Source organism: Astatotilapia calliptera, chromosome 7 (assembly GCF_900246225.1).
Source record: "Astatotilapia calliptera chromosome 7, fAstCal1.2, whole genome shotgun sequence".
Lineage (NCBI taxonomy): Eukaryota > Metazoa > Chordata > Actinopteri > Cichliformes > Cichlidae > Astatotilapia > Astatotilapia calliptera.
This window is the reverse complement of record NC_039308.1, coordinates 35215411-35227449: the sequence shown is the minus strand read 5'-3', so window position 1 is coordinate 35227449 and position 12039 is coordinate 35215411. Positions and strand designations below refer to the sequence as shown.

Below are 12039 nucleotides of genomic sequence, written 5' to 3'. Positions count from 1 at the left end.
TCTTAAAGATGTGAAAGAAAAATCTGGGCTTTAGAAGGTTTAATGTATTTCCACTTCAACCTGTAAGTTCTCACCACATGTGAAGCAACTGTCTTGAAACTGCACACATTTTCAGATGTTCATTTTTAAAAAACATTTCCATAACGTATTTGAACTCAGAAAAAGGGTGAATGTGCATGCATGATTTAACTTTTCCTGCACAACATAGTAATAATATATTCACACTAACAATTTTGGTTTGGTCCCTGGTTTGTGGATGTTCACGCATTGGAAACAATTCTTTCCCCCTTAGTTCATTTACTTTTGAGTTTATGTTATTGTATTATTATTATGTAGTAGCAGTAGTAATAATAATATTAATAATAATAATGAAGATCATGAAAAAAAGTTACAAAAACTAAACAATATGCATCTATAACAAATGCAAAACTAAAGTCCTTAAAATTACAATTTAAAAACTTGCAAAGAGCAATACACAGAACACAAAATTGTCATGAAGTGCAGGTTTAGGACCCAAATGCAGGACTCAATGTTAGGATGCCTGGGTCGTTGACCCAGGGTTTTGAGTTTATATATTACTTATCATTTCTATGCTTTGGTTTCTTTGTTAGAGTTATGTCTTATGGGTTGTCTCTGTGTAATCCTTAGTTGCTGTCTCCCCTGTCCGCTATATCCCCGTGTCCAGTCAGTGTCTGTGTCTGCCCTGGTCCCACGTCTCTGTTCCCTCTGTTGTAGTGCGTCTGTGTCTGTGTCTTTGGTTCAGTCTGTGTTATGTGTTTCCTGTTTTACTTTGAAAGTCCATGTCTGATGTTAATGTATCTGGTTTCACTTCCCCTTGTCTCCTTAGGCCTGATTTGCCCCAGCTGTGTTTCCCTCCTGTTACTCATTCCCTGATTGCTCCCTCTGTGTATTTAAGCCCTGTGTTTCTCTGTGTCTGAGTCGCGATCTACCGTTTACCTAGTTGTGTGTTCTGTTAGTCCGCTGGTTTAAGTTTAGTTTGATTTTTTTTCCAGTTATGTTATATTTTGAGTTTTACATTAAAGCTGTTTTGAGTTCACGACTGTCTCCGGAGTCTGCACCTTGGGTCCTATTCCTGTCTCCACACAGCCACTCATAACAGAAGATCGCGACCATACTATGGACCCAGCAGACATTGAACTTCAGGAGCGACGCCGAGCAGCCTTTGCCCAGCTGGAGGAGGAACTCCGCTGGAAGCCATGGCTTACCTCTGACGTTGGGCGCATTTTCCATGGCACTCGGCTGGCTCTCGGCGGTCCCCGGAGCTGCCAGAAGTCTCCACCTGTTGCTCCGCTGGCACTCAAGATGCGGCCGCTTCAGTTGGGAGTCCTCCGTGTAGCTTCAGGCGCTCACGCTCCGGCCTCAGCGTCACCGTTCTGTGCACCAGAGGCTCAGTTGCTCACACCGCCAGCTACCTCTGCCCAAAGGAAACGGCGCTCACGTCGCCGTCATAAGGACACTTCGGAGCAACCTCCGGTGGTGAGTCAAAAGGACTACACTTTCCAAACGCCACCAGAGCCGTTAAACAGTAAAGACTATGAACTCACCTCAGACACTTTTGGGATTTCTTTTCTCGACGAGGATTTGGATTGGGAGGCCAGTTTTGGTTTGAATCTTCCCGCGCTAGTTCATCACAATAAGCATTCGTCTGAGATTTTTAGTTCAAGGTCTGCTCGTTGGGGTGGGAACAAATTAAAACCTGAGTTTGCCGAGTCTGTTTTTTCTGAGACTGTGAACACTGCTAAACCTAGGGCTGTACAGACTGTTAAACGTGGTGGGAAAGGGTCGTCACCTATTTTTGATGAGCCAGTTTTCAGTGAGCCTGCTCCTTTGCCTTCCGGTGCTCCTCCGCCCAGGGCAGCTGCGGTCCAGCCATCTCCTGCACCTGTATCAGTTCCTCGGGTGAGGGGGGGCTAGGGCCCAGTTTGTCCCTGCTCCAGTTTCCAGGCCAGCTGAGGCTCCGCTAGTCTCTGCGCCCGTGCCTATTCCGCGGGTGGGAGCGGCTACTGCCCAGCAGGCCCCTGCACCGGTTTCTGTCCTTGCTGGAGGCTCAGGTGAGCCCGTCCAGCATTTTTCCGTAGGCTCGGAAGACATAGCTCAGCTTGGTGCTCATCCACCACCTCACCCACCATTACTACCATCGTTACAACAGTCAATACAACTTAAGCTTCTATCCATAGCTCAAACATTAGCTCACCTATTTGTTCAGCCTCCTGTCTCCGCCGGAGGGTCCGAGGGGCCCGTCCAGCAGCCTGCCTCGCCTGCAGCGCCACCATCTGCGGCTCCCACGCCCTCGCCTGGTCCAGCCTCAGCCTCTGCAGCTCCGCCTGGTCCAGCCTCCGAGTGTTCAGCTTCGTCTGCGCCTGAGGTTCCCATGCCGTCTCGTCCTGCTCGTCCTGCACGTCCTGCACGTCCTGTTCGGCCGCTTTCCAGGCTGATGACCGGACGTCGTTGCTGTCATGGACGGCCCCCTGGACTATGCCGCCGTCATGGAAGGCCCCCTGAGCTACGTCGCCGCCGGTGCCTCCCGCCCGGCCGGCCTCCTGACCTGCTCGGTCGCCGCCGGTGCCTCCCGTCCAGCAGGCCCCCTGAACGCTTTTCTGGGCTCTTGGGTCGTCAGCCTCCGGGCCGGCCCCCTGAACTTTGTGTGACCTGTTTTTCCTGGCTGCCTGCGCCTGTCATGAGCCTGTGTTTTGTTATGTTGCTTTCCGGGCTCCGGTGTTTGCACTTTTCTTTTTTGGTTTCTGACTCCTTGTTTGGTTTGTTTCGAGCCCTTCATCCTGTTTCCACCGCCGCCCACCCTGGTTGGGTTGTTTTTTTTGTTTTGGTGTTTCGGTTTGGGCTGTCTGGGAGCCAGCCCTTTAGGGGAGAGTACTGTTAGGATGCCTGGGTCGTTGACCCAGGGTTTTGAGTTTATATATTATTTATCATTTCTATGCTTTGGTTTCTTTGTTAGAGTTATGTCTTATGGGTTGTCTCTGTGTAATCCTTAGTTGCTGTCTCCCCTGTCCGCTATATCCCCGTGTCCAGTCAGTGTCTGTGTCTGCCCTGGTCCCACGTCTCTGTTCCCTCTGTTGTAGTGCCTGCATGTGAGTCTGTGTCTTTGGTTCAGCCTGTGTTATGTGTTTCCTGTTTTACTTTGAAAGTCCATGTCTGATGTTAATGTATCTGGTTTCACTTCCCCTTGTCTCGTTAGGCCTGATTTGCCCCAGCTGTGTTTCCCTCCTGTTACCCATTCCCTGATTGCTCCCTCTGTGTATTTAAGCCCTGTGTTTCTCTGTGTCTGAGTCGCGATCTACCGTTTACCTAGTTTTGTGTTCTGTCAGTCCGCTGGTTTAAGTTTATTTTGATTTTTTTTTTCCAGTTATGTTATATTTTGAGTTTTACATTAAAGCTGTTTTGAGTTCACGACTGTCTCCGGAGTCTGCACCTTGGGTCCTATTCCTGTCTCCACACAGCCACTCCTAACACTCAAAGGTTGATATATGAACCCAAATGGGGAAAAATGAGCGACAGGTGAACAGAATATAGGGAAGGAATGTAAAGCTAAATGCAAGACATGGGAGACAGGAGGCTCACAAAAACAGCAAGTAGAGACCCAGTACACAGACTAACCTAGACTAACAGATGTTGTTTGAAAATGAAGCCCTCCTGTTTTTGGTTATTATGTCACGTTCTCCTCATCTTTGATAATCCATTCCTCCTTTCTGTGTTTCCTAACTTTTTCTTGCACCCCTCTTTTTCCACTCAGTTTCCACTTATAATCACGGGTGTATCTGAGCTCCATATCTGTGTTTTCACTTCGAATCGCTGCTTCAATAAAACATCAACTTGACGTTTCTATTGACATTTATTGGCCCTTGACTCTTAAAGCGTCTGTATGATACACTGATGAGTTTGCTGTGAGTGTTACCATCTCTTGAGGCTCTGTACTTGACTCAACCCCCCCCCCAATTCAAAAATGAAAAGAGAAAGGGCTTTAAGGTGGAGTAGTGCCTCTCAGCTGCCATATTGGAAGACTTGACCTCATGAGCTGAGGTGGGAGAGAGAAGCTGATTGTGTTTTTAAACAGTTCAGCACAGATGTGCACAACATCTGTGTTTGACCTGCGATTCAGATACATAAGATCGGTTTTTATATCAGCCTTCTTCAGAATTGGTTAATAATTAACTTCAGTGAAGTGCTCTTAAATGTGTGTTAAAGTGAGGGACTGTCAGCTGGATTGTGGCCCTTTCTTCTGCAACAGCGGTGCTCCATCCTTTGTTTTGTGCAGATTCTCATCATGTATTATTAGTGAATGTAGTGCGGTTTCAATCTGGCATTGCACGGTCAAAGTCTTCACTTATCCAAGCAATTAATGAGCATCTCAGAGCCCATGCTAGGTAAAGCTGGTGGTTTTTAGCTCTTCACTGACTCAGGTTGTGCACCTTGATATGTTATTCCCACCAGCTCACTGGTTCTGTTGGTTTTTGTTACTAATATTTCAGCTGATTCAAAGAAAGAAGCAAAGTAACTGTAGCCATGTCTACTACCTGACCTTCCATGTCTCTTCATACAAAGAGCTCTTTGTAGTTCCCACTAGAAAGGTGGTAACATATGCATTTTAATGTATATGTACAATAATTCAGCAATTTTTTATAGTCTATTATAATATTGTGTGTTTAATATTACTAATTATACTGTTCTTTAATGTTAGTCACACTCAGAAAAACAATGAGAGCAGACTGCAGCCTGAGACCACTCGCAGTCAGGTGTCGCCTGCAAAGTGACTTTGGTGCATCAAGATGGCTACAAGATGACAATAAGCCTGTGTCGGCCTGCCATCAGTGGTGGGTGAATTGGGCCAAGTGAGCAATTACATGCGATCTGTTTGCAATAAAACTGTGTGAAATTAGAAAATTACAAATCTGTTGCCTTCTACATGCAAAGAAATTCTGTTTAACTACATCCAGCCAGAGAGTCCAGCCAGAACCTGATAGATCTGAAACAGAAGTTCATCCACAAATACTGACATAATTGCAGCAGTATAGCGATTTAACAACAAAATGGCATAGGTGGTAGAGTCAAGTCTCCTATTGCAGAGACTTGTCGGAAGTCGTGCTCATTACTGCAGACTGATTCAGACTGATTTGTTGGCGTGTTGGCAATTTGTCTCCATTTAGCAATTAGATGGCAACTATTTGTAAAACCTTCATTAGTCTGTCTGAGAATGACAGTGGTCACTCTGAATGTAACCACAATTGTTGGAGACAGATTGCCTTTCAGGGGTGAAGGTGTGGCACGCGACTAGTTGATCCTTTTACCCACTTGGTCTAAAAATTTAGACCAATCGACCACCAACATGAAGTACTTGTGCAAACTCCAAATAGCAATAAAGTCTGTTTATCGAGATAAAAGCCATTTCTGTTGCAGTCTGTAAAGATGTTTATCACTGCTGTAAAGACTTTGTGGAAACTGACACACTTTTGGAGTGAGCCTCAACTGCTCACTAGAGAAACTGCACCCAGAGTTTGCAGCTTAGCAAAAAAAATATTCTCTGTTCCTTTACTCTGAAACATGTTTTTGATTTCACATAAAATGGATCATAGTAACTGGCCAACCCTTAATGACCTATGTCTGCTTTAATAGAACTGAGTTAGCTGTGAAACACAGTCTTGGTTCAGTTCGCCAAATTACTTTTAATAGCCATACTGAAGTATTGAAGATGTATCACCCATCTCAGAAACTAGAAAAAGTTCATCCCCAGGTAGACTGAAGTTTTCCATTAGAATCAGGATTATAACGTCTCTGGTGTGCTCTCTAGCAACAATTCAACAACAAAAGTAAACTGTTATTGGATGACTTAATCATTTTTTATAAATGTTGCAATTTAGTATAAAAGTGGAAAATTTGCAGTGCAGATCAAAGACTTTAGATAATGGTTAGACAATAAAAGCCTTAGCTCTATTTAAGGCTAACTTGTGACTACATAGATGACTATGAGAGTAAATATTGTGCTGGAAATGCTTTAATTGAGATTTCAGTGATGATTACTCAGATGATGTAAAAATAACATGACAGCTGATTCAGAGAGAAAAAAACAGGAGTGATTCTCAGTACTTTCTGCTGATCTCGTGTGCAGTTAGAGACACATTTAGCAACACTCGGATGTCTAGAGTGGCTGAGAAAGCTAATGAAAGGCAGAGGGGCCCTGCCTTATTGATCCCATTGATTCAGCCCTTACCTTTAAAGAACACCCACCCCCTCACCCCACCTTTACTCTCACCCCTCCTCAAACCGGTAAACCCCTTTTGAATAATATAATTGTGTGTTTGATCCTTACTGTAACCTCGAACAGAAGAGGGCGCGGGCAGAAAAAAAAAGGCTGAATGAACCACCCAAGCGTGCTTCCATTGAATGTCGTGTGTTCGTGTGTGTGTGGGTGTGTGTGGGGAACGGGAGGGAAGAGGGGTGGTTGTGTTTGATTGCTCCCTTTTTTTATACGTAGATGTGTCTGCACTTTTTTTAAGTTAAAAAAAAACTTGTGTGGGGTGAACTGCTGCTGATCTGCTTTTAATTTAGCTACAGTAAGCAGGAAGCGAGAAAGTCAGAGAGAGCACATTTAAAATCTATTTACAGCATGGCAAACTACTTTAAATGGAGCATCTTTAACAAAGCCTGGCAGATAAAAAATATTAGACCACACCTCTATAGGTGTATAAAAGCGAGTACCTAGCCATGCATACTGCCTTTACAAACATACAGTTTCATTGAGTTCAAGTGGATGCCACAGTTGCAACAAGTCATTCCAGCCTAGATATTCCACGATCAGCTGTGAGCGGGATTATTGTAAAGTGTTTAGGAACCCCAAGAAGTGGCAGAGCACATAAAGTTACAGAGCAGGATCACCGACTGCTGAACGACATAGATGAGAAACGCTCTAAGATTAACATCTGCATAAAAAACGTGCACCATGTTGGGGTTTTTCCATGGCCAAACAGCTCAGTGAATTATCAGAACACAGATCTAACCATCCAGGGTACCAATGGGTATTACTGTTCCTCTACATCACAGATGTGAAACATAAGGCTTATGGGACAAAATCAACCCAGCAAAGACTCCGACCTGGCCCACTGGACAGGTTTGGAAAATGTGGAGGGGACTTTTAAGTGGATTTTCCAAAGGTTTTGTATCTTTTCCTATTAATAAAAACCTGCCCTGTGACTGAAAAGTAATTGAGCAATATATAAACAATTGAATGACAAGTAAGTTCCTATTTTTTAATATTTTAAATTTCTCTGTTTTACATTGAGTTCTGTGAATTAACAAAACTTGGTTTTATAATTACATAAGTTTAGGCAATGACATAATAGAGCTTTCCTATAATTTTATACATTTATTTCTTACAATTTAAGCCTAAATAGTCATTCTGACAGATTTGTTTCATTTACTACAGCAGCATTTATTCATCACGCAGAAAAACTGAGACTTATTGTTGAATTTGTGATTCTTTTGCATACATTAAGGAATATCAGGATTTAAATTGTAGATAAACTGACAGAAAGGGTAGTTTCACTGTTGAGTGAACTTAATATAAAATGAGTCCCATAATATAAAAAGAATTTGTTCTGTGTCACAGATGTTAACACTGAAATGCAAAAAAAATTCCTTTTAGAAACTGGAGTTTATACAAAGAAAAAAAAAGAAATTAAATTTTAACATTTTAAAATACATTTTTATAATTTGTATGATTTTTGCTACATCCATAGATTATTTAACACTGATGATATAGAGGTCTCAAAGCTCACAAAAACACTTGCATCAAACATGCCACACTGGGCTGAACTGGTGCAGCTTTCCCAATGATGATGCTACAATATCTTTAGGCTGCGGCACTTGAAGTGGTGTAAAATTGATTTGGTTGCAGCTCTGAAAATTTCACGCGGATCATCTAAATTTTTTTCAAGAGTATGTGTACAGCCTACTAAAAGGCTTTCCATCTGGGAGTGTATGATGCTGAAACTTCAGTCTGTGGTGGCTTTGACTGCTGCAGGACTCTGAATGCCTCGGACTTGAATTTAAATGTTTTAGTAAATATTTCTTTTGTGACATTTTATTCTGAAATCAACTTTAGAAACACATAAAAACAACAGTTATAGGGATTATGTGCTGAGCAGGGGTCACATATTCCTGATAAAAAGCTGATTCTAACCATTTCATATCGCTTAAGATTTCATTTTTCCGTCTTCTCAGCCTTTCAGTAGAACTGAAGCTGTGCATGCTTTCAAATTCACACACAAAATATGAAATATTATTTCTCAAAGTCGAGAACATTGTTTCACGCCTATTAAAGCGAGTGTAAAGCCGGGGGTAAACTACAGCAGCAGTATTAGAAACAGGTAGCAATGAAAGCTGTTAATAAGAAGTATGAAGAGTGGTGTACCTCCCTCAGTCTGTTAGCTCACAGTTAAATATTTTATCACAAAGATCATCCAGTAAATAGTCGTGTCCAAAGTCCAACATTTGCCTCTAGTTTAAACTTTGAATTAACAAACCTGTGGCAGATTTTAAGCCCTCTAATTACCTTCATATTAATAACCAACAATCTTTAAAATCTAATTTGAAATTATAAAAGGAGTCCTAAGAAAACATAGGAAATAAATGCACTGTTAAAAAAAATAGTTAAATAATTAGGAATATATAGGAAACAGGTTAAAAGGCTCAACATGCAGAGCAGGTACAGAATAAAGTCATTAGTTGTGATTTAAAATATAATTATTGATATTTGTTGTACATATCTCTTCTCTACAGTCATGATGATTCTGAGATGACTCTCTGACTCTCCCCTTTCTATCTCTGAGGATGAATATATTTTCTCAATGCTGGTTTTTTGGTTTTTTTGGTAACAGCTGCCTTCATTTTCAGAGATCAACAGTGCCACCTGTCAGTGATACACTTTAACTACAACCACAAGACTCCTGACAGCGAGAACAAAGGAAGAGGAATCTCTCCCCACATGATTAACAGCACAGACACAAAGACATTCACACTTATCTCCAGACGCCTTTTTGAAAGGCACCTCCTGAAATTCAACTCAAAGGGGGAACATATTTCAAAGTTAAGGCAGTTTTTCCTAGAAAAGTCCAAAAAAGTGTTTCCAAAAATACCAGAACCTGTATAAATGCTCCGCAACGAGGTTTTAGCCAGCAAAAATCACCAATTCCTTTCTTAGTCAGATTCTTTAATTGGTGTTTGTTTTACTCATGTACAATATTTCAGGGTCATGAATGGTCAGAACCAACAGAAAAATGTCTCTCAGACCAAGTAAAAAAAACAAAGTTGTCGTTATGGTACAAGGACTGATTGTGTTTATAGGACTAGTCACTCCTTAAAGGCCAGTTCTGAGCTTAAAAGGTAATATCTGGGGGAACGGTGCATTTTTAAATCCATCTGTTCCTGTAATGAGACAGGGAAACAAATAAAGGTGCTGTCCTTAATTAATTTAATCTTGTCAGGTCGCTAAATGCTGAGATACAAAGCTGGGAGAGGGATGTCACTCTGTGTGTGTGTTTACAGAGAGGATAGTTTCCCCTTACATAATAGTTTTGTGACTGAATTGAGTCCTTAACCTGATTCGTATTGATCAGCTCTGACTCGTGCATACTTAATTCAGGGAGGTAATCAAATCAAACACACAGACCTCCTCATCCTCCTCCTCTGCCCTCTCTGGCTGCTATACAGCAGCAGACACATTTCAGGTGTTAATCAGTGACAGGAAAAACTACAGTTACTTCATGATGGAAAATGGTGATCCCTCGGCACTCTGATCTAGTCAGAGAGGGTCAATGCAAGTATCGGGCTAAAATGCAGCTCTACACCAAGATAAAGGAGACAGCTCCAGCCCACAATAATCCAAATCTTTGATTCAGGCTGAGGTTGTACACGTAGGCAGTCAGCGAAAACAAACACTTACAGGAAAGGAGCAGGCATCAGGTTAAAAACAAACAGCTTTAAAGGTCATACACGAATAAAAAAAACAACAAAACCAGAAAATCACAAAGAGCTGCTGAACTGCAACAAGAACAAAAAGTGGCAAGAAAGTCGAGCGAGCAGGAGGAGAAAGACTGGAGGGCTGTGTATGTATTAGAAGGGCTGATTGGCTAATTGGGGACAGGTGTGGTAGACTTAGCACAGGTCAGCCTACCTTCAACTTGCTGGAAAAACATCACATAGAAGCTTGTTTCTTCCACTGAAAATAACATTTTTTGGCAACCAGAAGTCACCATTTGGGGTTATTATCTCAAAAGTTCAACTTAATAACTCAAAATTTCAAGTTATTTTCTTGATTTTGAGTTAATTTTTGAGTTATTACATTAGAGTTACTCAAATGTAATAACTCAACTGTTTGTTTTTTCAGTGGCAGAAACAAGTTTACGCAATGACAATCAGATAGTGCTTCCTTTTGAATTATGGAAAATAAATGTCTGCTTTCCTCTCATTAAGGATGCTCCAGTGTATCTTCTGCTAAAGGAAGTAAAAAAGAAAGCACTGGAGTAACTTTCCTTACTATTTAGAGAATCCTACTAGCTGTTACTGTGACTGTAAGAAGATATTGCCAGGCCACTTCACTAAGTTAGGATCCTTAAAGTTTAAAGCAGACATGAGAATAAGAATGAGTGACTTCAAATATTAAAGGTCACTTTTTGAGCATTACATGATGTGCTTTAGGCAGGCAGATGCAAAACTAAAGTTTTTTTTTCTTTTTGGAAAAAGGTGCACAGAAAAAACAAGTACACCATCTTAACATAATCAGAGGTTGGAAGAAACACTCACAGCAAGGTGGCAAGTAAAGCAAACACAGTACACAGTCCTGATGGTATTAAACAAAATCACACATAAGAGTATATCTGTCATAATTCAACAGATGAGAATTCAAAGTTCAGTGCAGTCTTACTCTGGTTGTTCACTTTACACAAATAAAGCTTGATTGCCAGATTTTACCACAGTCTATACAACCAAATCCATCAGGAAATGAACCAAGTAGGCTAGAGGTTAAAGCACACTTAGATACCAAACGATCATGCAACTCCTGTGTTTTCTAATCAGTGAAACATCACAGCATGAGCCAAGTAAGTAAAGTTCAGCCCGGTGGCACAATGGAAAACATGGCGAGACAGAAGGTACACAGATCAGATCAACACAGGAACATGAGCATCTGTAAACAAGACCTTCTGTTTGTGTTTCGTGTGAGGGACACTGCAAGATCCCCCTCCAATATTTAACTGTTGTTCAAATGCAAACAATAACACTTTTCTATTTTTCCCCTCTTATTTTTTCTTTCCCCCACCCTCTCACACTTGCTTTGCAGCGTGCAAGAGAAAGGAACAGGACACGTCGAAGGACCGCAACAATACGCCAAAGAAGTCGCGGCTGGTCTTTACCGACTTGCAGCGGCGCACCCTGCTGGCCATCTTCAAGGAGAACAAGCGGCCGTCCAAAGAGATGCAGCTCACTATCTCGCAGCAGCTGGGCCTCGAACTCACCACCGTTAGCAACTTCTTCATGAACGCCCGCCGCCGGAGCCTGGACAAATGGACAGACGACGGAGCCAGCCCTGGCGGCCAATCTTCAGCGTCAAGCACTTGTACCAAAGCGTGATAATAGAGAGCGAGGAGGGGAATGGGGAGTCAGGGAGGGGGTGGGAATTTTGGGGAGGGATGGAGGGCGCGGGTTGAGGTTTCGTCCAGTTGAAGCGTGGAGGAAAACCAAACTTTTTACTCTTTTTGTTTGTCTGGTTTTGTTTTGGGTTTTTTTTTTGCTTTTGTCAAGAGTGACAAACTGAGAGAGGGGCTGCTCACTGCCACGACTTGTTTTAGCCAAACCGCCTTTTGCAAATTCATCATACATCCATTAAGAAGCTGAAGGGTAAATTAATCTTTAGTGCATTCAAACCTCACTGACGTTCACTGCTGATGTCTCCTTTTGGACAATAAGCTGACACGCTAGCCCAAATACCAAAGACGAGAAGACGATGCGTGTTTT

At 42.1% G+C, this 12039-nt stretch overlaps 1 protein-coding gene across 2 annotated transcripts in view; it reads left to right on the top strand.

The window, feature by feature from the left end:
• The window catches only part of onecut2 (one cut homeobox 2), a 38433-nt gene extending 26755 nt beyond the window's left edge, over positions 1-11678 (top strand). The window contains exon 2 of one of the 2 annotated variants that reach the window (XM_026174502.1): positions 11366-11678. In XM_026174502.1, coding sequence (XP_026030287.1) covers positions 11366-11655 — 290 coding nt within the window. In that variant the 3' untranslated portion in view covers positions 11656-11678. Of the gene's footprint in view, positions 1-8922 lie in introns of both variants that reach the window. The other variant, XM_026174503.1, reaches the window with a different exon arrangement.
• Positions 11679-12039: the final 361 nt, after the last annotated feature.